This window comes from Ambystoma mexicanum, chromosome 2p (genome assembly GCF_040938575.1).
Source record: "Ambystoma mexicanum isolate Mex_15411 chromosome 2p, UKY_AmexF1_1, whole genome shotgun sequence".
In the NCBI taxonomy this organism is placed as follows: domain Eukaryota; kingdom Metazoa; phylum Chordata; class Amphibia; order Caudata; family Ambystomatidae; genus Ambystoma; species Ambystoma mexicanum.
Window position 1 is genome coordinate 603,246,605 of NC_090923.1, and position 26,036 is coordinate 603,272,640.

The 26,036-nt window shown below is 47.5% G+C and overlaps 1 protein-coding gene across 5 annotated transcripts in view; it reads right to left on the bottom strand.

Moving 5' to 3' along the window:
- Positions 1–958: 958 nt before the first annotated feature.
- Positions 959–26,036, bottom strand: part of SEMA3B (semaphorin 3B) — a 600,182-nt gene continuing 575,104 nt past the window's right edge. For all 5 annotated transcript variants that reach the window (XM_069644131.1, XM_069644132.1, XM_069644130.1 and 2 more), the window contains 2 exons: positions 9,991–10,130; positions 959–7,161 (listed from right to left, as the gene is read on the bottom strand). In XM_069644131.1, coding sequence (XP_069500232.1) covers positions 6,685–7,161; positions 9,991–10,130 — 617 coding nt within the window. In that variant the 3' untranslated portion in view covers positions 959–6,684. The remainder of the gene's footprint in view (positions 7,162–9,990; positions 10,131–26,036) is intronic.

Sequence of the window (26,036 nt, forward strand, 5' to 3'; positions counted from 1 at the left end):
GGTGGTACTTTTGTTCAAGGGAGGATTGCCTAGCATTTTTGTGCTGGATTGTCCTTGTGGGTGAGATCAGACTGATGTGCAAATGGATAGTTCTCACTTGTTAAGATACAGTGAACTAAAGTGTGAATGTAGACATTCCTGAGTGCACACCTTGCCACAGAGAATGCTATTTATGCTGTGTTCATTGTCAAAAGGGGGGCTCCCACATTTTTGTTCAATACATGATTTGTGGTTATATGTATGTGGGTTAAGGACAACATACATAATTGCCTGCTTTGTGTATTTGCTGGAAGGGCCCAAACAAATGATCTGAGCTTCAGCAAATGTTTAGCGCCCCAGATGGTTATACATTCCCAATGAGGGATGCTGCTTTTCTTGTACGGCGGCTCATTCACGTTTGTCTGTGTCCCGGCCTTGGTGGAACATTAGGGTTTTGGATCTGTCTCGCATTGGGAGCTTGTCCTTTGGATCTGATCCATTGATGGTAGTTGTTTTTGATCCTCTATTTTGGTGAACAGTGGTTTGGATCATATCCTCTTTGTGATGTGGTGCTTTGGATCTGCAATGGCAGTTGATATTTTGCATCTGGCCTTCTTTGGGAGTTGCTTTTTGCACACGGTTCATTAGGGAATTGCCTGCCCTTGTGGAATTTTAGATTGTACCCTTTTTCGGAGTTCTTCATTTGCATCTGGCTCTCTCTGGTAGTTGGCTCTGGATGGCTGCTGATGTTTTACATACTAGAGTTATGTTTCAGAGTTGGTTTCCCTGGGTGGTGGGTAATGGATCTATCTCCCGCCATATTTGGTACTGGGGCTGCAAGCCCGTCCCTGTTGGGTATCAGAGTTTTTGATGAGTCTTCAATGGAAGTCGGCCCCTTGGATCAGTCTTAATACGCAGCCGGTGCGTAGGCCCAAACACCATTAAATACATTTTCTATAAGAAATAAACAACTCAACAGTAAAATCAACTGCATTTATTATGTTAACTTAATACAATTTATCTCTTGTGGCTATTTTTACATATTAATACTCACATTATTTTCCCACAAACATCCGTACCACTGTAAATAATTTGAACGTTGACCTTATTTGCACTGATACCACATTCTGTGTCCAGGATCCAACTCTTTGGCCTAACCTTTTTCACTTCCAGCCTCTCTCTCCCCCGTCCAAAGCTATATATACACACAAAATTAAACAAAAATATTCTACATTTACAAACATTAGTCTGTGAGTATCTAATGGCAAGTGTCTTCTGGTTTGTGCTCTGTTCATTAAATACATTGTTTCTGTGGTTTACTTTTCTGTGGAGGTGCCACATTCAGAGGCAAAGATGCAATGCTCTTTTGCATGACGACTCAACAAGTGGCTCTGTAAAGGCATCATGCATCTCTGGAATGTTAGCCGCCCGTCAGACCTATGAGGGTTCCTCCATTAGATGATATCTAACCCGAATGGAGCAAGAGATTGATTGCACAACACGAACACTCTCCATAAGTCCCACGTGCTCTCCTGCTGGGTTTGGACCTTTTGGAGCTACGGGTGTAGATCTAAGAAGGACCAGTCTTTGCATTTGTAATCCTTGAGATGTTTTTAAGAATGTTATATTTAGTACATATTGCCAATCATCAAAGAAGAGCACCAGCATGGACCTCAGGTTTGACCTCAGTGTGTGTGAAAACGCACTAATGAGAGCCAAGACAATATTGGGGTACAAACTGTGAGGACATGTTATAGTAGCATAGAAAATATAGCTGTCTTACCAGTGTGCCCAACATTGATGAGGCTCCACATGGGGTACTTTATTACCTCACTGAAGGGATAAGGATAGTGATGAGGGTGACTATTAAGGCAATAGTGTCGTTTTGGCGCTGCTTGAACCAGCGACTATGCAGTTAGCACACAACACTTGCCACTACGTTGAGCGAGGAACAGAGCGACACAATGCAAATGCCTTCTTTGTATATAACTCTGTGTAGAGGGAAAGCCAGACAACATGCCTTCGTGAACTCCACCTCAACGCGATCCCCCGGTCCAGCAGGAGAATGACCTGCTCTGGACACTAACCCTGAATGCACCTGAAAAGGACGAAGTTAACCAAAGTGCTCTGAACATATATATATAAAAATATATCAAATGTACCTGAAGGTCATACAAGTAACCCACGTCATGATGAACAGGGATACACAGAAAGCAGGGCAACTTCAAATGGATTGAAAGTCCAAGATTTTCCCCCAAATGGACAATTGTTACACTGGGGGACGCACGCTCGGTTGAAAATAAATGGTGCAGATTAGGTACCCACATTTCTTTACCATCGTCTCACGGACATATATTGGTCAAACAAGGGCTCTCTGGTAAAATTGTGCCAAGGATTCCATTAAGCAGATGGCAGACAGCTTTCTTTAAAACAAGACACTGTTTCTTTTAGGATCATTTGACATTGTGGCAGTTTTTATAAAATGATCATTAAATCAGGCTACAATCTCCCAATGCCCACCTCCCCCGCCCTCTGAAAATATCACGTGGCTCACAGCACCTCTTCGCTCCACCACCCAGTCCATTCCCAGTGATGTCCATCAGTGGTCCCCTTCCCAGTTCTCCTGCATTGGCCATGGCTCTATTCTCCATTGATCTTCTCACTTTTGCCTGGATCTCCTGTCCGTTTTAAACAGTTTCCTTTTGTGTTTGTCTTGTCCTCTTGTTTGCTTCTTAGCTATATGGCCTCCTCTGTTGCTTTTATTTCTCACACTCCTGCCATTTCTGGACTTTTTGTCTGCCTCAAGTGCTCCGATGCCCCACTCTCTTGCTGTTAATTACCACATTCCCCCCCCCCCCTTTGTGGACCTTATCCCTGGTTCCCACCTCTGTGTGCCATATCCTACCCTCTTTTCAGTGGAGTAACTTTGATGAAAATGTTGGGGGGGGATGGAAGACATCTGAAAGAAAGGTGCCCCAGCCAAATGAATGGGGACAAATTGGTGTGCCATGAAAGTTGGGGGGGAAAAAAACACCCCCGTCCCCACCTAAAATTACGCCCATGCCTCTTTTAGTATCCTGGCTTCGGTTTTCCCTCTTGTGGTGCTACTGGTGCAGGAATATTTGCCACACTGAAGGTGACATTTTCCCATTCAGCTTACAGTCACAGCTTGGTAAAAAGAAAATTCCCGTTTGTTGGGGTGGTGCCCCCTGCTGACTGGTAAAAACACTATTGCCTGCGTTGAACAACGGGTTGGTTCTCCAGACATTTCTTGACCATATTTCTCCATATATTTCACTTTCTTCCACTCCTTTCTGGGGCAGGGATTATTGGCCATCCTCTTTCGGCCCATTTCCTGTTCCTGCAAAAGTAGTAAAAACCCTTGGGGTCAAGATTTCATCTACACTTTCTTTGGATTCCCAGGTTGGCGCTAATTGCTGGTTTTCTTAGACTGAAGCAATTGAAGAAAGTTCTTCTTTTTATTCCCGACTCCTTCATGCTCTGGTTATTGCTGCTTTGTTTAACGGTACACTGGATTATTGTAATGCCATCTTCTTAGCTGAGCTGCACTACCTCTTGAATCGACTATAGGTTCTACCGCATGCGGCCGTTCGTCTAGCCACATTTCTCATAGATTCCCTGTCCTTGCAGCCCATTCCCAACTCCATTGGCTGCCTGTTGCAGCGCGCATTAAATTCAAATCCCTATACATTGGCCATTGCATGGTACGGGCTGCCTATCTATTGTGCTCTACCTCCCTAGGCGTTTTTATGTTCAGCCACTTCTGCTTTGCTGGCGGTGCCTCGATATCGCTATGAGTGATTGGGTGCCGTGCTTTCGCCATCGCCCACCTCAAACTTTGGAATCAGCTTCCATGCTGGTTTAGGACTTTTGCTGATTTCACGCTTTTTAAAACTCATCTGAAAACGCATGTTTTCCTAGTCTCTTTTACGACCGTGTAGGATGTTCTGTGCTGGATCTAGCGCCTTGATGCCCTTGGGTAAAAGCTACACTATATGAGTAATGGATGGATATATTTGTCTTGTTCATGGACCCCAAGTCATTTTTTCCCTACGCTGATCTTCCTTCTTAGCCGCCTTTGTTTTATTGCCCCTTTGCTTTTTTTGTCTGGCCTTCCTTCTGGCGTTTGTTTCTAACCCTTCTCCTGTCATTATTGCATATAGCCCAGTTGGTCCTGTCTGTGCTTCTCTCCGATTAAATATTACCCACACTGTCCAGCCAGTTTCCTATTCTTACACAATAATCCGATTGGCAATTTACATATCACACACCTCATATTAAATTCTTTTTAGGTGCTTAAATAACCGTTTCTTTATTATTACCCAACTCATTCACTCTCGTATTCTCAACCTCAGAAGTATGAATGGATCATTTGAATCGGCGGTAGTTACACACAAGTTAGTGCAACACATACTCAACCCATTGAACTATCTTTACAACATAACTTACTTGGTTCTCCTGACAACTGTTCAGGTGGATAGGTCACAAGAAAAGCACTGGTCTCCAACATGAGAGTGGCCTGTGCTTCACAAGTTCGTATCCCACCGCAGGGCCGTCTTAACCTTTCATTCTTCCAAGGTCGATAAATCAAGTATCATATAAAAATTGGGCATCGATAACTCCTTTTATTACAACACTTATGAGTGAGCGGAAGCCGGAATTAAGTGCTATATAAGAACACGAATTATTATTACATCCTGGTTCTCCTTTCTGTTTCTCAGGGGTGTTGCTAGGTCTGGAAAAGATCTGGGGCTATGCAAATGTTGGTAGTGTCGGGACTCGGGGCTCGCTAGCCTTTTTGATGTATCTCCTGAGCACCTATCCGGAGCTACAACCAAAACACCCGGGGCTATAACCCCCTCTCTTCCCCAGCAACACCTCTGCTCTTTCTTACGCTGCTTTTGGTCTGATTTCAGGATATCTTGACTGTTCTTTGCTCTAACCCCTCCCTTCCACTGTAACTAATAATTCAAATGGTTCTCCATTTTGTTTTCCTCCGGCTGTTGATGTTCTTTTGGCTTCTTCTGTCAGTTTCCTGTTCTTCTCTGGAGGGCACTAGAGCATTTTGCCTGCACCCAGCCTATACAACTTTGTGCGTTGATCCTGATCTGGGATCCTCCGCCTTTCCCTCGTTTCCATGGCTTCATGTCGTGGTTATTTCGCTGGTTTTAACCCCTCTAAACTGAATCCAATCCAGTCTATAGAATCCTGTTTTTTGTTAGGGTATTAACACGCATGCTTGATCTCGGATGCTATATTTGTGAGGTTGTGTGTCAACGATTCTTGGATTTTCATTGCATTGGTCATCGTTTCAGGTGAGATCTTGCGGGAATATCAGGGAGATTAATAATTTCCCCATTAATAGGCAGTGGGACTCTTTTACCAAGGAAATAGTGAGAAAACACAAGGAATAAGGAAAGAAGCACTAGTTGCTGTGATAATATTCTGATCCAATGTATTGGCATCAGAAGCATGAAGGGCTGAGTTGGCTGTGCCAGGAGGCAAGCCTGTGACAACGGGATGTTCAGAAATCTCTGAAGCCAGTGCCACACTCACTGAGCTATTTTATCACAGCATATGTGACAGAAAAGAGTATTTGCCCACAGAGCTGGTGGGTTGTGAACATATGGCTTATCCCACTTGCCCAAAAACATTTCTAATCAATAACGTGGAGTCTTTAGGTGTCACATGGGAGCACTGATTCCCTAAATGGGGAACACGTTTGAATTTGACTCTCTAACCTGCCTTAAGGTTCCAGGTAGACTGAGGACTCTGTTACGAGCAACAAAGAGAATGCAGTTGTTCTGTGTTGATACTAACCCTGTGGTCAAAACCAAAGTCCATTGAATGCGCTTACCAAGTCTCCGCACTTTGACTTGCATTATTAAAAATAAGTTGTGCTACAGCCCTAAATTACGGTCTGATAAAATATATTGTTCCCCTCAGGTTGGGGTGCTGCCTTCCTGTGACATCACCCAGGAATGGCACGCCTGCTCCGTGTCTGTATGGCACCCAGAGAGACCCAAAGCCAGAGCTGAACAATAAAGGCCTGCTGGCAAAACAGGAGTCAAATAAATTCTAACATGACAATCGGGTTGTAAAATTTCAATATCTCTCTGGAACGTGGAGATAGAAATGGAAAAAGCTGGCCACCACCGACTACTTGATGTCAAATATTTGGACTTCCAACAACACCACACAGCGGCTCTCCCAACAGTATGTTCTACTCATGCACAAGTTGGGAGTGTAGTCTGGGGGGTCCCTGCAGCATCCTTGCTTTTCCAGTTAGCGTGGCAGTCCTGCATGTGTCCCACATGTTGCCTCAATCTTTGGTAGCTTTGTGGAGAACGAGTCTCTGTGTGGGACTGGGCGCCAGACCGTCCTCAACAAGACCTTATGAAAACACTCTGTATCCGTCTGTCTCAATTTCACTGTTTTGAGTTCTGGTCAGAGGAGTGTTTTGCTTCCCCTAGGGTGACTGTCCCCTACAAACTACACATGTAAACTTTATTATTAAATAGCTGTTAGTGTTTTACAGGGCGAACACTCGAGTGGTATCTGTTTCCTCTGGGCAGTCAGGTTTTGGGATTTGCTTGTGTTCTATGTTGTGCCATCACAAGGTGTTTACCCTTATGGAAATATGACTGAGAAGGTCCCATGGGCAAAAAAAATCTCAGTGGCCTGTCACCAGATGACTGCACTACGAGGACCCCGGTCTGCTCGCGATGTCTCATGCGTCCTTCGGTTCCTCGCTTTCCGCTTCTCCTCCAGGTGCTTCCACTTGTGAGCTTTGGCCCGGACGCTGAGGGGTGGCAGGGCTGGTGGGGGCAAAGGCTTCTTTTTGGGTGGGTGGTTCTTACGACTCCACAGCTGTTCGCACACTTGGTCCACAGTGTTGAGGGTTGGATGGTCAACCAGCTGGAGGAAATCTTGGTACCACACCTTGCGAGCACTGGGGGAAGAATGCGCCACAGTTGGACCCTCTTCTTGGGAGAGGGAGTCAGCCTGCTGGGCCCCAATCACCTCCAGAGTAATGCGCATAAGGCTTTGAGTAAAGCCATGCTCAGTAGTGTGGCACTGGTAGATGCCCCCATCTTTGCGCAGGATGCTGCGGAGAAGGATTCCCCGGTCAGTCTTCACAACTCGGTCATCAAGATGAATCTAAGAAACAAACAAGAATGACTGGTTAATTAGTTGCCCAACATCTTGGGTGTATGGGATCGTTATCATCCCAGCAATTCCTGCACTCTGTATGGATCTTACATGTAGCAGATGGAAAAAGACATCTCAAAATATGGGAACAAATTGTGTGTTCTTAGTGGATAAATCATTACGTTCAGCTGAATTCCTCTAAAGATCGACGACATATCGACAAATATTCTGCAATTTTTTTTATTTTAATACATTTTGACATTATTTTTAAATGTAAACCTATTGAATTTGAGATAGTCCATCCTTTCATCTAACCAAAATCCGATATGTCCTTCTACTCATTCACCTTCATATAGACTTATTCAAACACAATACGTACCCAGTCTATCCATGCATCCGTTATACACACATCTGTGACAAGGTCAGCAAGCTGATCCTGTCAAGGGGCCTGGGGACTACCGGGGTTTTAGCCAGAGCCAGTCCTGCCATAAAAGCGGGGTGAGGGAATTGGGAGGGCCCAGTCTCTCCCCCCTCTCCTCTTATGTACCTGTTTCATGTGAGAAGTACCACTTTTAATCATCCCATGCCTGCTGTACAACATGCTGCCCAGTATTCTCTCTGTTTTCTTTCAGACCGTTCTGTGGTGAGCCAGATGCTATCTGACCCACGAGAGCAAGAGAGTCAGAGAGAGAAAGAGATAGAGAGAGATAAAGAGAGAGCGAGAGAGAGAGAGAGAGACATTCCAAGGACTCCAGTTACTGGCAATCCCAGTGACAAACGAGAAACTGTGTAACCTATGAGAAAGAGACACCAAAGAACCAACGCTATGAAGCACACAGATTACCTTGCACCTGCAATGACTCGCTGCGGCGAACCAGGGACGCTGAGACCAGTGGTTCCACATAGAAATACGGGGATGGTGCTAAATGGACCTTTTATGCATGTTTCCCTGTTCAGCCCAGCTCCCAGGGGGAAAGTCATTTAGAGAGTGGCCCACTGGAGCAGATGAGCACTTCAGTCAATGGAAGGGGGAGGAGTGGACTACAATCTAGACCGGGCATTATAAAAAGAGGAAGGTGAAAGGGCTGGGTGTGGGTTGTTTGTGTGGTGTCAAGGGGCGAGAAGTCAGAACCAAGCGGTAGAAGGATGGAGGAGTGGAGCATAAGGAGACTTGCAGAGAGAGTTGTGAAGGTGAGGTATTGTTTGGTGAGAGAAAGTTGTACTTGTTGTGTATTGTAGGTAAGGTGAGGTTAGTGAGTGTGACTGTGTGAGTTTAGGCGAGTAAGCGAGACTGAGTTGGAAAGGGGGCTGGGAGAGTGAACAGAGTCTAAGAGAGAGAAGGATGGAGTGTAGAGTAGTGGTAGTGGAGAATAGTGGAGTGGAGAGAAGCTAATAGTCGAGTGGAGTAAGGAGTAGGCGTGAGATGGAATAACATCAGAGGGACAGATGAGATAGAGGGAGAGAAAACAGAGATTGGGGAGGTGAAGGGGAGAGCATAAGGAAGCAACAGGTAGAAGGATCATCAGGGTGAGGAATAAGAGAGCATGAGAGGGTTAAGAGTGAGTGAAACATGGGAAGTTGGAGTGGACCATTTACTGTTTTGAAAACCACCATACCTTTTTGCGGGGCACCAGGCTAGGATTCACCTAAAAGACGCTGGAGGGAGTAAGTTAGATAAAGCTGTTGCCTTTAGGCCCTCAACTCCAGCCAGTAAAACTTTAGAAAGCAGAGGTTACCGATCTCTAGTGACCATCTTGGGGATTAGGGATGTCTGGGCTAGAGTGCAGAAGGTTCACTGAGTGATGTGAGAGATGGATGGCACTTAGTTGGACTCACAGGAAAATTATAATAAAAACCCTTCAACTGCCCTGGAGAGTTGGTGTGTTCTTGAAGTCATAGGTGGCACATTCCATTACTTCATTCATGCCCACACACTGGCTCAACTACTAGTCCATGCGCAATCTATTGTCCCATACATGTTTCCTGGCTATTTACCTGCATTTGGCAGCTTCTTCCAGCGCCCAACCACCCACATGCCCATTATTTCATCTTCACAAGTACAACCAGTCCCCAGTCACACCCAGCGCGCCACACATACAACAGATGTACACTGATAAGGAGATGTTCTTTCTCATACTTGCATGTGTTTAGGAAAAGATGTTTATATTATGCACACTGTGTTTTGTATACACAGTGTGTGATTTGCCAGCAGTGTTTGTGGTGAGAACACATGTCTTTGCAATACTCATTGTATTTGGTAGGAGTGATATGCACTGCCCTTGGCAGGGGATTCTCCGCCATAGCACAGTATTTTGTAAGAGCTTGTGATGCCCATGGTCTTTGGTAGGCTGTTCTTTGTGACAGCCATTGTGTTTGGTAGGAATTCATGTGTGACATCCACTGCTGTGCTTGGTAGCAGCTTGTTAGGCGTTTCTTTATAGCACCAGTTGTGCTTGGCAGGAGTATCTTAATAACACTCACTATATTTGGTAGGATTTTCTTTGATACCCACTGCGTTTGGTAGGTTATGTTTGGGATACTGACTGTCTTTGGTAGCTGTTATTTTAAGGTACTCGTTGTGCTTCATATGAGTTCCCTACTGCGTTTGGTAGAAATGACTTGTGAGATCCACTGTGTTTGTGTGACACATCTATTCGTGTGAAGACACAAATACACAGGTCAGTTTTTCCTTCTTTGCACAGTTAACATGTATTGGGATTGCTGCCACACAGCACACTGATTTTGAGCAGACTTTGGCAAACCTATCTGATCAGCTAGTACAGGTGCCCATCTTCACATTTTTAGAAAGGGGCATGCTGCAAAACCAGAAGCGCTTACCTCTTTCCTAACGCTGTCTCGTGACTTCTGGTAGGTCCACATCACCTGGGCTTGCAGGGACTTTGGCAGACACTCCAGAAAGGCACTGCTCCCTTCCACGCCGTACAGCTTCTTTTCCTGCGCACTGATGCGGTGGTGATCTGCGAGGAAGGAGAACGCTTGTGGGTCAGTGCAGACAGTAGGATTAACTAATAGAAGCCACTGAGGAGCTGCAGACACAAAAAAGGGACTAAGAATGAAGGTTGAGTTCCTTCATAAGGTCACAGAGCACTGAGGTGACTTGCAGTATAGTTTTTTATCAACATTCGAGGGTAAGGCTTTCCTTATAATACATGGTAACAAGAAACATCCTTAAATACCTAGTCTGTTACTCTAATGCAAGAGATCTTCACAACAGACCTATATGCAGCTTATACTTTGCTGCATACCAATATTTTAAGCAGAGCAAAGTACCTGTTTACAGCAGAGAGTAGATAGAGTCCTCATATAGGTACACACCTCCAGCATTGCATTACATAAACATTCTCCTATTAAAACCTCACATATGTCCCTATCAAGTAAGAACAATGCATTTTCAGAGGCAATTAGTTCAGAACATAGGGATTCGAAATGCTACTCGGCCCTTTAGTTATCTCTTCAAGGGATGACATTCACACTATGTTCATGCACTCTGATATCCCTGAACAGCTGTAATAGTTCATTACATGTGCTTAGTATGTAATTTTATTTGTGTAGGTCAATAGTGAGGCCACATGTAGACTGGAATGAGGAAACTCATGAAATGCTTTTATACAGATATTGCAGACATTCATAAACTTTATGGGAAATACTGACTGGACTTTTGGTTTAGATAGGATGTTAGTACCCACGAGGGAAGTCAATATTCCTAGCAAACAGGCGCAGAATGTGTTTTATAATCTCATGCTTTGAATAGTATGCCATAGAGGTTCGCCTGGAGCGCTGCAAGTGTCTTTTAGGTATTGATGGAGCAGTCCCCATCAGGATCAATAATTTTACTTCCTGTTATGTATTTCTTCTATACTGTATTCACCTATTCATCTACACAGAGTTTGAATGGGTCGCATATGACTATTATAATTGTTATAATGGATTAATTATAAAGTGCTAATACCGAATAGGTTTCTAAGCGCGGCCCGGGTTTCAAACCTGTGTTGCTCTGCGTCGTCTTGCTTCCAAGACGAGCGTTGCCTCTGAGCTACAGGCTCGTTTTTCTCAGTTTTTGCAGCTGACTAAAACAGGTATACGTGCAAAAATACTGTTACAAGTAACCTTTTCCTTTTCATTTTTGTGTAGGTTTTTTAGAGTCACATGTTTAGATTAGTAAATATTATTTCCTCCTGGTGGAGGGTGTATTTATATTTGCCCTGGTGCCGGAGGACGAGGATTTGGTGGTTGCAACTTGGCATAAGAGCTCCTGGAGGTGCAGGCAGCTGGGGCCCGCTTTGGAAGAGCCGAGCCGCATTCCTGTGCGGAGTATCAGAGGCAGCGGCTGTCGAGGCCGACACGCTGCTGAGGCTGTGCCCGCCCCCGGCCTGGGAAGCGGCCCTCGTTAACGAGAATCGGAGTGAGCCGGGAGGAGGCCCCCAACTGTGGTGTGAAGTGGGCTGGGCAGCAGGCCGATGTTGCGGAGGGAGGAAGAGGAGGAGGACTTCGGTGGCCCCGGTGGAGTCAGATGAGTGCCCGGCAATGGAGAGGTCGGCCATAAGCACAGTGAAGCCAGAGGGCCCAGAGTGTCTGGGGAAGACTCTGCAGGGCCTGTGGCTGGAGCCTCCAGCCCGGAGGAATCGAACCCCTTTGTGAATAGGTGAGGCTGGCAGGAGCCCGGTGACCCCAACCTGACCTGCAGAGAGGAGTCCTAAGCCTGGGAAGCATGGTGCTGGAGCTGCATCCTGTGTCACAACATGACCCAGGGGAGGACTTGTAGGGTTGAGCAGTACAAAGTACTAGAAGGGCAGGCTGCCCGGGCCATAGCTTTGCAAGGCACAGGGAGAGAGCAGCCAGGAGAGTGTGCTGCAAAATTGAGATTGTGGTGGTGGCTATTTGGGAGTATGTGAGGACTTGTAACCCTCAGAATGGAAGCACTGCTGACCACCACGGAACAAGGAAAGGGTGAACAGAGGGCCTCGTTTGTCCATGAGCCACAGAAAGTTCTGGAGGGAGAGGTGGAGCGCAGTGCCATGGGCAGCCCCATTGGATTAGAGGTAACACAATACCCCTCCAGGCAGAGACGAGCGGGAGTGACTTGGATGGTGGCTGACGTCCCAAGGCAGACGGTGGTTTAGCAAGCCCTTGGGGAGAGTCAGCCCAATGGTGGGGAGGACTCAGCAGGGTGGCACCCCCTGTGGCAATAGAAGAAGCTGAGGTTGGAGGAGGACACAAATAAGTCTGAGGGTGGTGCAGTACACCAAATCGAAGGAGGGGGCGCAGGTGAATGAGTTGGAGAGACACTCTCAAGCAATATCACGTCTTCGAAAAAGATGGCAACTGCTTGCGTGGGAGGGATTGGAATGATAAAGAGTGACATTCAGACCAAGGAGATACAGGGAATGAGGATGGAGATAGGCAGTGCTTAAAGTGGGCCGGGGCCTGCCGGGGCTGGGCCCCGGCAGTCTCCAAAAAGTGGGACTAACCCGGGGCCCTGCCGGGGCCCCCGTCCTACCGCAACATTGGCGGGATGCATTATCCAGTCGCGGCTGCAGCCGCGACGGGAAATGCTCTTGCCATGAAGTCAGGCGAGCTGACAGAAGTGGCAGCCAGGCACAGCGACGCTGTGACTGGCTGCCACTTCCGTCAGTCATAGTAACTGCCTTTGTTGACCCATCGCGCGAGAGGTCACCAGAGGCAGTTACTGTCCCTTTGTTTCCCCAGGTCGCCGAGTCGTCTTTAACCCTCGGCGAACCTGGGGATTCCTCGACATATTTCGAGGTTTATAAAAGATGGCTTGAAAAGTACACATTTCAAGCCATCTTTTATAAAGCTTTGCCGACGGACAATTTTGTCCGTAGTCAAAGCTTAATAAAAGATGGCTTGAAATGTGTACTTTCAGGGCCATCTTTTATAAACCCGAAATGTTTAAAAAAGATGGCCTGAAAACTAGGCAAACCGTAGGGTATGCACACAAATATATATAAATGTTATACATTTGTGGGCGTATCTTACTATGGTTTGTGTACTTTGCAAGCCATCTTTTATAAACGTAGAACTATGTTACATATTTCTATGTTTAGAAAAGATGGCTTGCACAGTACACAAACCATAGTAAGGTACGCACACAAATATATAACATTTATATATATTTGTGTGTATACCCTACGATTTGCGTACTTTAGGCCACGCCCCTCCCACAAGCCACGCCCCCAAACGAGGGCCCCCCCTCGATTTCTTACCCCATTTAAAGCCCTGGACATAGGGGCTAAGGTGGCAGACTTCGCAGTGAAGATGAGCACCTTGGAGGAGAGGGTGGAAGGGGTGGAAGCCAACCAGGCCTCAACGGGGATCCTCGAGGTGCAGACTGAGGCGTGTTCATACGCAGCACTCAACCTGGAGGCTGGATTGGGGAAACCATCTAAAGGTTCTGGGGGACAGGTTTGAGAAAAGTTACTGAAGAGCTATGGCTGGGATAAAGGTGGCCACACTGAATGTGAAGGAGCTCAACTCGCAGAATAAGAGATTGCTCACCAGCAATAGGTTTCACAAACAACATTTAGTGCTCCTCTTTTTGCAAGAGGTTCACTACAAGCAGGGGGCCGAATAAGGAAAAAAGGGGAGAGACATTGGCAAGACTTACTGGTCATCCCACAAGGATCGTAAAAAAGAGGGGGTGGACATTATTGTTGGAAAGGCATTCGAGATGACAGGGTTCCAGAACAAGAGGGGACATGGGGAGCGGTTTCTTGGGATCAAAAGCTGCTTTGAGGGCACGCGGGTCACACTGGCCACGTTATATGAGCACAATAAGGGACAGGTGAAATGTTTGGCCACATTTTCAGGATGTAGGAGGGCTGGGCGGAAGGGACCACGATCCTGGTGTGTGACTTAAATCTAGTGGTCGACTTGGAATTAGTTTGGTGGTCAGCAAAGGGAGGGGCAATGAGGGCACTGGCGAAGGAGAACACAGATTTTCGCAATCTCCTACAAGATTATGACTGGGCGGATGTTTGGCGCAGTCAGTTCTCGTGCCGGGGGCTATACATTTTTCTCTCCCCCTGCACCGGTCATATACCAGAATAGACCTGCTTCTGGTCCAACAGGAGTGGTCGGGAGAGGTGAGACACCCCAAGGTTGAGGCGATAAACTGGTCGGACCATGAAGTAGTGGTGGCAGAGTGCCGGGTGGCAAGCTCGGGGCAGCGGCAGGTGTAACGATACACTGACAAGAGGTCAGGTGATCCTGGAATTTTTGGAGAAAGAGCTAGGGGAGTACTTTGAGGCCAACAATACCAGCAAGGTGCGCATGGCTATGGCGTCGGAGGCAGCCAAGGCCACATTCAGGAGACTGCTCATTGTGGAAGGGGCTCGGAGGAAAAGGGAGAAGGGTTTAGTAGAGGCCAGATTCTGTGATGAGGTGAAGGCATTAAGGGCCCAGCTGGGGCAGGACGGTGGGGATAGGGAGGGCCGTCTGCAGGAGATGAGGGTTAAAAGGCAGGAGTTCCAGTCAGTGTCTGTAGGCAATGTGGTAAAGAGAATGCAGCAAAAGTATGACTAGAGGGGGGATGTGGCTGAAGTATTCCTGGCAAGCAGGGTGAAATGGTGTAGGGCAGAGAGGAGGATGGAGAGGGTGCGAGGGGCCAATGGGGAAATGGTGGAAAGGGGCAAAGACATCCAAGCTTAGTTCACTGCTTTCTATGAGCAGCTCTATACCAGGCCAGAGGAGCCAACGGGTGAGCAGATGCGTGCATACCTCAGCGGTTTGCCTCTGGCTAAACTGACTGCGGAGGAGGGGGAGGCGCTTGAGGCAGAGGTAACAAGGGAAGAGGCGCTATCAGCAATTTGGAAGATAAAAGCGGGAAAGACCCCTGGTGACGACAGTTTCACCACAGACCTTTATGAACAGTAGCAACTGTCGTTAGCGCCGCCCATGGCCAAACTATTTAACTCCATTGTGGGGGAGGGATCCATACCGCCGATGTTTCTGCAGGCTTTAATAGCGGTAATTCCAAAACCAGGTAAGGATTGTGCTAACTGTGCCTCGTATAGGCCCAGTTCCCTGTTAAATGTAGATGCAAAATTATACGCTAGGGTACTGGCATCGCTCCTGGAGTCCTGTCTCGCCCGGTTGATTCATGGAGATCAGATAGGTTGTATCATGCAAAGACAGGGGGCTGACAATATGCGGAAGATTCTCCACATCATGAACACACCGGCGGGGCATGAGACAGGGGTGCCCACTTTTCCTGTTGCTCTATGCTTTGGTTATGGAGCCTTGGTGGACCGTGGGGGTTAGGGTATAGGAGGGTATAAGAGGGGTCCCGATAGGGGGAATAATGTGCAGGGTTAGCCTCTCCGCAGATGATGCCCTGCTATACCTCACTAGGCCGGCGCAATCAGTATCTTATCTTCTGAACAATCTGGAGCGATACAGGGTGTTTTCCGGCTTCAAGGTTAATTTGGAGAAGTCGGTAGCATATGCGGTGGGGGAAATGTCAGAGCCAGATAAGGCGTACATTAAGGGGTTGCCGTTCAGAGCAGGAGAATTCTTTTCGATACTTGGGGATACAGGTGCCTCGCAATTATGGGGACCTCTTTGTGAAGAACTACCTGCCGCTATTGTCAGAGGTGCGGGGGAACCTGGAGAGGTGGGCGAGGTTGCGGCTCTCATAGATGGCCTGCCTAAATTGCATCAAATGGTAGTGCTTCCTAAATGATTGTTCTTGTTCCAAAGGCTCCCTCTGGTCCCGAGAATGTTCCTGGAGGAAGTCAAGGCGGTACTGTAGAAGATTCTCTGGGCGGGGGCCAAGCATAGGATGGCCTACAAGGTCTTAATCCTACCCAAGGTGGATGGGGGAGTGAGGCTTTCTGATCTTTGGACATACTATAGAGCAGCCCAGTTTAGGGTTGTGGTAGATAATCTTGACCCACTCACTGAAAAGCAGTGGGTGTCTGTGGACATTGTCGTCCTGGCCCCTGTTTCACTGGGAGAATGGCTGTGGGTTCCTAAGGCACGCATGCAAAGGGGGTGCTAGAAAACCAAATCCTGATGGTCCTGTGTTCTCTCTGGAAGGAATGGGGGGGGGGGAAAGCAGGTGGCTCACTACGTGGCCATCGCCCCTAAGCTGCATTTGGGCTCCACCTTTGCGGGTCGGGGTTGAGCAACCCTTGGCTTTTCAATTGTGGTACAAAAGGGGGTTAAGCAGGGTGAGGAAGATGTGGGAAGGGGGGCTTTCATGCCACTTGTGAGATTAGAGGAATGCTTGCAGGTGGGGAGGCTATCAGTGTTCCACTACCTACAGTTAAAGGGAGCTTTACTGGATGACCGGAGGGGTGAGAACCTACAAAGAGTTCTGACAGATTTTCAGCATATCCTGATTGCAAGGACGGGTTCACGGGGGCTCATTGACAGGTTGTACAAAGCTATGGTATTGGCGGAGCCAAGAGATCCACTCCCAGCCAGGATCAAGTGGGGGCAAGACCTTGGGAAGGACATCGAGGATGCCCAGTATGCACTGATGTGCAGGAGAGTATTGCGCTCAAATGTGTCTGCAATACAGCCACCAGGCTCTGAAATTGGTGCATAGGTGGCACTATCCGGCCACGGTATTAGCCAAAATGTGCAGGGGTACGACCCCCAATGTTGGAAGTGTCATCGGGAGCAGGGGGACTACTGTCATATGTGATTGGGTTGCCCTATGGTGTGAACTAACTGGAAGGAGGTCTTAGAATGGATCAAGGGGGTTGATGGGATCGATAGAAGGCTATCACGTGGTTCCTCCTTTTTGGAGTGGGGTTAGAGGAGGAGGGGAATGAGATGGAGGAGGGGCACATTGTATAAGTTATGTTAGTGGCTGCTAGGTGTTGTCTGGCCCAGAAGTGGATGAACTCACACCTCCCAAAAGATAAAGAGTGGGTGGCGAAGGTCAGGGCTATCTATGACACAAAGCTCCTAACGCAACTTCTAGATGAATCCCGGTCAAACATCAAAGGCCTGTGGTTCCTCTTTTTCGAGAAGTATAACCGATGATCAGCACTGAAAATGGAGGGGGGAGGCGATGGGCCTATGGGGGCGCGTTGTGAGGGGTTCTTGAGGGGGTGCCTCGCAATGGTCAATATCATCCAGAGATGGAGCAACAGTGGGGTTTAGCTGTGTAACCAGCCTTGAAATTGTGAGGGAGGGGGTTACTAATTCTCCAAGACATGTTACTACCAAAGTAAGCTAAGGAATGCTGCATGGCCTGAAGGAGGCAGGCAGGAGAGGGCACTTTGGGGGGAGGAGGGTGGTGTTTGGGGGAGAGCGGAGGGGAGATGTCCTGTATTATTGAAAATGCTAATAAAGTTCCATTTTGAGAAAAATCGACTTCATTGCCTCACACTATATAACTAAAAGCTAAGCTAAAAAAAAATCTCCTTTAAGAAGAATGGCTCCCTTCTTCTTCTTGGGTAAGGTTCAAAAGAGTGTTCTCTCAAACCTAAATTACCAGGGGGAATGACTCCCTTGCACTGGCTTGCAGGTTTCACCCACCCAGAATGTTATCTCCGGGAGAATGGCTTTCTTCTCCTGGTGTGGCTCCTTCTACTCTTCAATAAAACCAAGGTGAATGACCACCTTCCCCTAGTATGATTTGGTACACTTCCCAACAATGCCAGGGGGAATGACTCCCTTCCCCTGGCTTCTTTATCTCTACTCTCAGTCAGGACCAGAATATCACTATTGACATCTTACGATTCAAGCTCATTTGTCTCTGTTATGTTTTCTTGTTGCTTATGCGCCGTTTGAAAGCGTCTTTTAAAGGGAATGCATGAACCTCCCCACATTCCCATGCGCCTGTGGCCAGCATCAGCATGATTCACAAGAGAGCGCTGCCCAGGTGAGCTGGGAAATCTTTTCACTTGAGACCCTGGAAGGGAGGACATTATATGATGTGACTGATTTTGGGAGAAAATGACTGGCTGGAATCTTCATAGATGAGTGTTGACAGCTGCTGCTGCTGCCGTGGAGGTCATAAATCCCACTTCTGGATATCCAGAGCCCTTATTCTGCACTATTCAGATGTGCACGCCCTCAGGCAAGGTGCTGAAGTCCATGTTTTGCTTCTGCCAGGGCTTGGTGCTTCTCAGACTGATCTAAGCGGGGCATGATGGCAGGCTTTCCCCTCAGCTTGACACAAGTCGCAACATCTGTAGAGTGTCAACCATTTCCAACATTCCCAGAACCCACACTTTTTTCTTGAGGTGGGTCTTTGTTTGGACAGTCCATCTGTGTACTGCACGAGCCTCCCTAGTGACCAATAGCTTCTGTTGCGTGGCGCACTGGTCGAGCAGAGTGGCCAAGGCAGTGTCAATGCACTGTTTGTGCTGGTCCATTAAATCTTTCTAGCATCCTTCCTGCAGGACCACCTTGAGAATAATCCACCAGACATCCTTTCTCATTACTTCTAGTATCTCCTTCATTGATGTGGCCTTTGGAATAGACTGTTGGGCAACATAGCATGCATGCTCTTCCACTTCCCGGTATTACCTTCCTTTTCGATAAAGGTGGACATTGTAATCGCGGTCTCCCACCCCATTCCAAATTCTAGTGGCGACTGGTGGTTTTCAAGACCTGGAAGTCATTTTTCAATTTGCACTGGGGGCGTGGTGCACTACCTTCCATTATCGGGAAAAGTGTTTTCTGGCCAGTGACCGCCGTAGAAGGTTCGCTATACAAATATACATTAACGTGATGGCAGCCTCACAGCACGGTGATAGCCTCTGTCTCAATCTATGAATAGCGCTGTTCAGTAGCTGTGAAAGCCCTGCAGGCATAGGCTTCTGGCTGGCACTAAAGCATCAGGTCCCGTTTGCTGGAGCTGAAGAGCCCCAAGGCAAGATGGGCAGGCATCCACCTGCAACTCGGGGTCAAAGTACACCATGGTGGTGTCTGCAATGAGGGCATCCTTCGTGGGCTGGAAATCAGCCCCATGCATGTTCGTCCATAAGAATGGTACAGATGATTTCCTGAGTTGATGCAGTGCATTTATAAATGTGTCCAGGTTTATCGGGGAAACAGCCACAGTAATTGACTATGCATTTTAGATACATTATTTATTTCTAACGTGCCATAGCCCGAAGACAATAGTGCGCGGAGGGGCGCAGTAGCTGCCTAGATGCTGTGTACTTTCACCAGGTCAGCGGACGCCACCCACAGTGAGAATGTACATATAATTAGGGTTTCCTGTTTTAGGGGTTTATTTTTTTTTACTTCCAGGTTTTTTTTCCCAGAGTTTAAAAAAAAAATGAAAGAATCTATGTTTATCAGTGTTTTCCCATTTGCCCCTTTCAAAAAATCACGGACAACTGTTTTTCCAGGTGTAAACACAAAAATGTTATTTTATTGCTTCATTGCGTGCATATGTAGGGTAATCTCTCAATGCGAGATGTTCTAAACAATTTCATGTTAATCCAGTAATCTGTTGCATTCCTACAAGTCAAAATTATTGTAATAAATCATGCAATACTTCAAGGACTCTTTGCCCATCCGTGCCCTTTCTTTTCTTCCCATAAAGACTTTTATTTGGGAAAAATACCTTTCCACATTAGCACTGGACACGGGCTTCGGCGCAGGAGACAATTGGGCGCACCCAGTTCGGCGCTGCGACGTTTGGACGCAGGGATCTTTTGGCACGGGATAGTCTCATTACTGTTTTTTTGCAGAGGTTTCTCCAGAGGTGTCATTACTGGTTTTTGCCCGAGGAGAGAGGTGGCATTATTTATCTTTTATTCTTTTTTTCAAAGTCTCATTTGGGAAGGTTCAGTCTTTCTTATTGTGAAATGCTCTAATGCTCTTTTTTTTTAATTAGACTGTTGTATCATGGTGGTTAAATATGTAATTTTGCTGCTTCATGCACAAGGGCACTTTGTTCTTGTGGTTAAGTTCCAAGCCTCACAATCTTGCAGGCCATTGTTCGTGGCTGAGCTCAAGCTTTTTATTTTATTGTATTTGCAGATTATCCCATGGCCTGCAAGACTGTGGGGTAGAGATAGAGATACGACACTCATATAAGAATGCGAGTGCCTGGAGGGTGTAAGCCCTGGGATGGGGAAAGAGGTGGTAGTGGGCAGGTGGTGGGAGGAGAGAGGTGGTAGTGGGCAGGGGGTTAGAGATGGTAGTGGGCAGGTGGTGGGAGGAGAGAGGTAGTAGTGGGCAGAGGGTTGAGGAGAGGATGGCATTTTGCAGGGGGTGGAGGAGAGAGGTGGTAGCTTGCAGGGGGTGAAGGAGAGAAGTGGTAGCTGGGAGGGGAGGGAGGAGAGGTGGTAGCTGGCAGGGGATGGAGCAGAGAAGTGGTAGCTGGGGGATGGATCAGAGAAGTGGTAGCTGGGAGGGGGTTAGAGGTGGTAGTGGGCAGGTGGTGGTAGGAGCGAGGTGGTAGTGGGCAAGGGGTGGAGGAGAGAGGTGGCATCTTGCAGGGGGTGGAGGAGAGAAGTGGTAGCTGGGAGGGGGTTAGAGGTGGTAGTGGGCAGGGGGTGGAGGAGAGAAGTGGTAGCAGGCAGGGGGTGGAGGAGAGAGTTGGCATCTTGCAGGGGGTGGAGGAGAGAGGTGGTAGCTGGCAGGGGGTTAGAGGTGGTAGTGGGCAGGGGGTGGAGGAGAGAAGTGGTAGCAGGCAGGGGGTGGAGGAGAGAGGTGTCATCTTGCAGGGGCTGGGAGGAGAGAGGTGGTAGCTGGGAGGGGTGGGAGGAGAGGTGGAGCAGAGAAGTGGTAACTGGCGAGAGCTTCGACCGCTTTGGCACGGTGGCCAGTTTGGTGCACCCATTTTCTCCTATTTATTTTTTTCGGTGCACCCATTTTCTCTTATTTCATTTTTTTATCAGACTGTTGCATCAAGACAGTTAAATGTGTAATTTTGCTGCCCCAGGCACAAGGGCACTTTGGTCTTGTGGTTAGGTTCCAAGCCTCACAATCTTGCAGGCCATGGTTCGTGGCTGAGATAAATCTTTCTTTATTTTCTATGTAAAATAAAAATAATGGGATATTTTGAAACTAAAATAAAATAAAAAGCTTTAGCTCAGCCACAAACCATGGCCTGTAAGATTGTGAGGCTTGGAACTTAACCACAAGAACAAAGTGCCCTTGTGCCTGAGCCAGCAAAATTACATATTTAACCATCATGATACAACAGCCTGGTTAAAAAAAATATATATAGGACAGAAATATAAGCAGAAAGAGTGGTACACCCTCTTTTGGCGTTGCTATTTACATCAACCGAAAGCCACAATTCTTCTTAAATGCAACACAATAACATTTCCTGCCACCGTGCTGCATTTGAAAACAATTATTCTATGGAATATGGCGTGAGGGAATTTAGACGTGGCTGCAATGTCAGCCACGTCCAAACGTCCCTCGCGCCAAATCGGCGGTGCCAGAAAGGCTCCCACGCCAAAATGGGCCCGCGGCGAAACGGCAGCGCCAAAAGGGGGTGTACCACTCTGGTGCCCCCTTGCAGGGCACACCAGAGGCAATAACAGTCCTGTCCCCATCCTGCTCCTCTGCCACAGCCTTGTTTATTTATTTATTTAGACAATGTTTTTCGGGTACGTGGACCCGATTTATGTATTTATTTCTGCGATGTTGGTCGGGACCAACATTGCAGAAATAAATAAATTAATCGGATCCACGGACCTGACAAACATTGTCCAAATAAATAAATAAACAGGGCTGTGGCTGCGGCCTGTCACTGCCTCTGGTGCCCCCTTACATGGGGCCCCAGAGGCTGTAACAGGCCTGCCCACGTCCTGCTCCTCTGCCATGGCCTTGTTTATTTATTTACTGGGACAATGTTTTTCGGGTCCGTGGACCCGATTAATTTATTTATTTCCGCGATGTTGGTCGGGACCAACATTGCAGAAATAAATTAATTAATCGGATCCACGGACCCGACAAATATTGTCCAAATAAATAAATAAACAAGGCCGTGGTTGAGGCATGTAACTGCCTCTGGCCATGGCATGCCACTAACACACCTGCAGAGAGGCAAAGCTGCCTACAATGCACGCCCACTCCCCACACCCCATTGCACCTCCTCTCCCATTACAACGCTGGCACAAAACCATTCAGTGACTAATGGCCCATCATTAGCAGTTTCCTGCCAGCATTGTGATGGGAGGGGCTGGTATTAGCTGCAGGTGGAACTGAAGTGCCCTTATTGTTGTGCTTATGAAGAAATAAGCGCAACAATAAGGGACTAATTGACAGAGGGAAAAAAAAACTTTTTGCAAAAATGCACTCAATTCACCATTCGGACACAAGGTAGCAATGGTGCATAATCACTTAAGGCATTAAATACACCTGTTTCATAGAGCTGCTAGGGTAGCTCACTGGCAATGCTTGTGTCTTGAATACAAGACATCACAGCTTCAAATCCTGCTCCGGGGTTTATCAGAGTCCCCCGAGTAATCAATAGTCCCCCGAGTAATCAATAAATATTAACGGGGTCTAGATATTGGGGAAAATCGGTAATCACCAGGCTCCCTACATATAATTTGAGTTTTGGCTGCATGAACACATATTTCTTGCAGTAGAGGGTACAATTATTGATCTTTAAGCCATTGGAGGACAGCCTGCAGATGGTGATTCTGTTCTTCCTCATTCATGGTGTGAACAAAAATGTCATCGCTCACGCTCAGCACACCATTACCCTGGTGCTTGTATCTATGAAGCCCCCCAAAATGCTTTAATTTAGCTCAGGTCCGGTTGAAGCGGAGGCCAGTGATGGGCAAATTTCAGGTGGAGCTTGGTGGATGCCCAAGCTTCTTGCAGGTCATCATTGATGACATCAATAGTGGGCCCATGGTCTTCTTACCTTTTAAAGGTCGTATTGGGAAGCTGCATCTCGATGCATATTAACACTGTGTGGCTGCTTTCATTAGTGTGCTAGCATGACTAATGTGACCCATGGCATGGTTCCTCCCGCATGCTTTATGATGTCTGCATCATTCAGTTCCTTGACCTCCGCCTCCACTTTGGTGCAAAGATGGAACACAACGCAATAGTGTTTTAGCGCCGCTGACTGACCTTATTGTCAATGCACAATCACACCTTGGTTCCCTTTAAACATCCCACATCTGGAAACAGAGTCAAATTGAGCCTTAATGTAGTCAAGGCCATCCACATACACATTGTAAGCAAAGTGTATCAGCTTAAGGGTCTCACCTGCAGCACAACTGGGCAGTGTGTCCATGTCAGAAGGAGCAACACAAATAGTGAAATGTATTGCCTTGTTCCTGTGGCAAACCCTGTCTGGATACCACCTGCCAGAGCAAACAACACAGCACCCCATATGCGTAGATGTGAACCCTAGTTTGTGCATGGGTGGGTGAGGGCAGAAAGGATGGTATTACACCATGCTCACTGCATTGAGTGAGGATTTTTGAGAGGAATGGGGGCACCCAGACCATGAATGTTCACTGTGCATCATAGGTGCCTACCATTTCCATGGGATTTAATGCCAAGATTAAACAATCCCATATGGTTGTATTCACAGCTCGATGCGTCCTCAGTGGCAAGTTCCACATGAGACGTGTGCCTCCCGCAGTGCACTGTATCTTCTGTGGACACGCTTTCTTGGGCACTCGCACATTTTCGGAAAGTCATTTTAATCCCGATAATAATCAGACTGGGCTGGTGGCAGTCTGATTTTGGGCAGCAGGTTTGTCATAGCGATAACCTTTGACCACTGCTGCCAAGAGCTAACCCGATGCGGTCAGCACTGGGTTTAGTTTGTTTGTGTGACCTGCCGAGCTTCAGAATGCGCACCAGTGAGAGCTGCGTCGCTCTCTAAATTAATATTGAGTCTGCTGATGGTCATCCAGCTCATCGACAGGTGAAGCTGAAGTCATTTTCTGATCAACATTACATCCTGACAGTGTAAGGGTACAGAAGGAGGAGACTGACACACAGGCGGCATGATTCATGGACTTTTATTATACTCGAAAATAAAGAGAAAACCTAGTTTTCCCTCACTCAGAGAGGGGTTGCCCTGCTTCAACTTTAAAAAGGTAGTGGATCTTCTTGGTCGAGAAGAAGGACTCCTTTCTTCTGGACAGTGGTCCACGGTTCCAACTGTTCTGGGGTATTCATTACCCGGAGGAGTGACTCTCTTGCCCAGATCTCAATTCCTTTTCAAAGCACAACACAAAGTTCCCAGTTGCAGTGCTAAAAAGCAGCAAAGTTCTCAATTCAAGTTCACAATGAAAAGTTCTAGCTCAAAACATTCCTTATTGCCCATAGTTTCCTTCACTTCCGGGTTTCTGGAGAATGCCCCCCTTCTCCGGGGGTCTCATTCTCAGAGCTTTCGCAATACCGGGGAATGGCTTCCTTCCACCTGGGAATAATACACAAAATGCAATGTTGAAAACAGTTCTGCTTGTCAAATAAAGGGAATGGCGTCCTTTCCCAGGTTGCAAAAACAAAGAGGTAAAGTTCCACACAACCAGGGGGAATGACCCCCTTTCCCTGGTCTTGATTACAAGGAGAATGACTCCTTTCTCCTGGTATCTTGACAGTCCAGCACAACCAGGGGGAATGACTCATTCTCCAGGTTACTGTAACCAGGGGAATGCACTCCCTTCTCCTGGTCTCTCTCTCACTTTGATGATTTTAAACGCACAGTTTTTAACTTCTCTTCTTTGATTGGGCTCACTTGGTATCTTCTCTTTACCAAGCACTGCGACACCAAGCACTGCGACAAGGAAGATGATTTATGTGATAGGCCGATTTTGGGTCCCTGACCCTGGCTTCTCTCGTTGTTTGGTTTGGTCCACTTGGTTCACTCCTCTGCCAAGTGGGACCATTAGGAAGACACCTCACTTCCTGGTTTGGGTCTCAGACCCCTGCTTCTCTCACTCCCTGATCTAGTACTGTTGGCTCACTCTCCCGCCAACTACTGATGCAAGGGAGAGGTCTTGTTTCTCGGTGGGGGTTTGAGAACCTCCCTTTTATGTTCAGCCCCCTTGGCTGGCTCTCCCACCGAGTACTGATCCGAGGGGGATGCCTTGCATCTCGCTGTAGGTTCCAGACCCCTCTCTGCTGGCCAGTGGTTGTGGTGACTTCACTGGGCTGTGGAAGCGCTCCTCTGCTGCAGAGCCTGCTTGGCGCAAGCCCTGTGTGCCTACCGGGCCTCCGGATTGCCCATGTGCCTGTTACTGAAGTCTGGTATCTCTCTGGTCCATCCTAGGATCTGGCATCCTCATGACAGCACCAGCGTTCTTTCTCGTTGGCTGCTTGGGTCTGCGGTTCGCTTCTCTGCTTCCAGCTTCCTCTCATTGTGCCACCACATGATTCCTCAGGACTGGTGGGGAGGTTACCTCTTGTGTGACCTCCTTGGGACCTCCACATCTCCTTGCCTCTGTCCACTCTCCACCTGATTCTTCTTTCCTGCACACGGTTTGAAACTCCAAGGATTGTAGCGGGCTGGGAGAAGACGCCAAGTCCTTCTTCCATTTCCATTTTACTTTGTAGGGTCCACCCTGGCGCAATGTCCACACCAGCAGTGAGAGCTGTCAAGTCAATCCTTACTCCTCCTAGGAGTCACCTCCTACCAGTACTAGGGTCAGGCAAATTCCTTAAGGATCTTCTTTACCCCAGTACCTTCAAATTCACAGATATTACAAAAGTCCATGGACCAATCCTAACCATGTAAGTCTGTGTTAACAGAGGGGTCTAATGACTGAGGGAGTGTTTATGGTGTAGGGTATGGGTGGAGGGTCCACAGAGGGGAGGTCTCCTCCCATGAGATCCTCCTGCTGAGTACCACACCCAGGGGAACTATCGGGTAACGGCCTCACCACCCTGGACTCATGGAAAGAGGCTTCCCCTTGGGGAGAAATGACGACATCTTG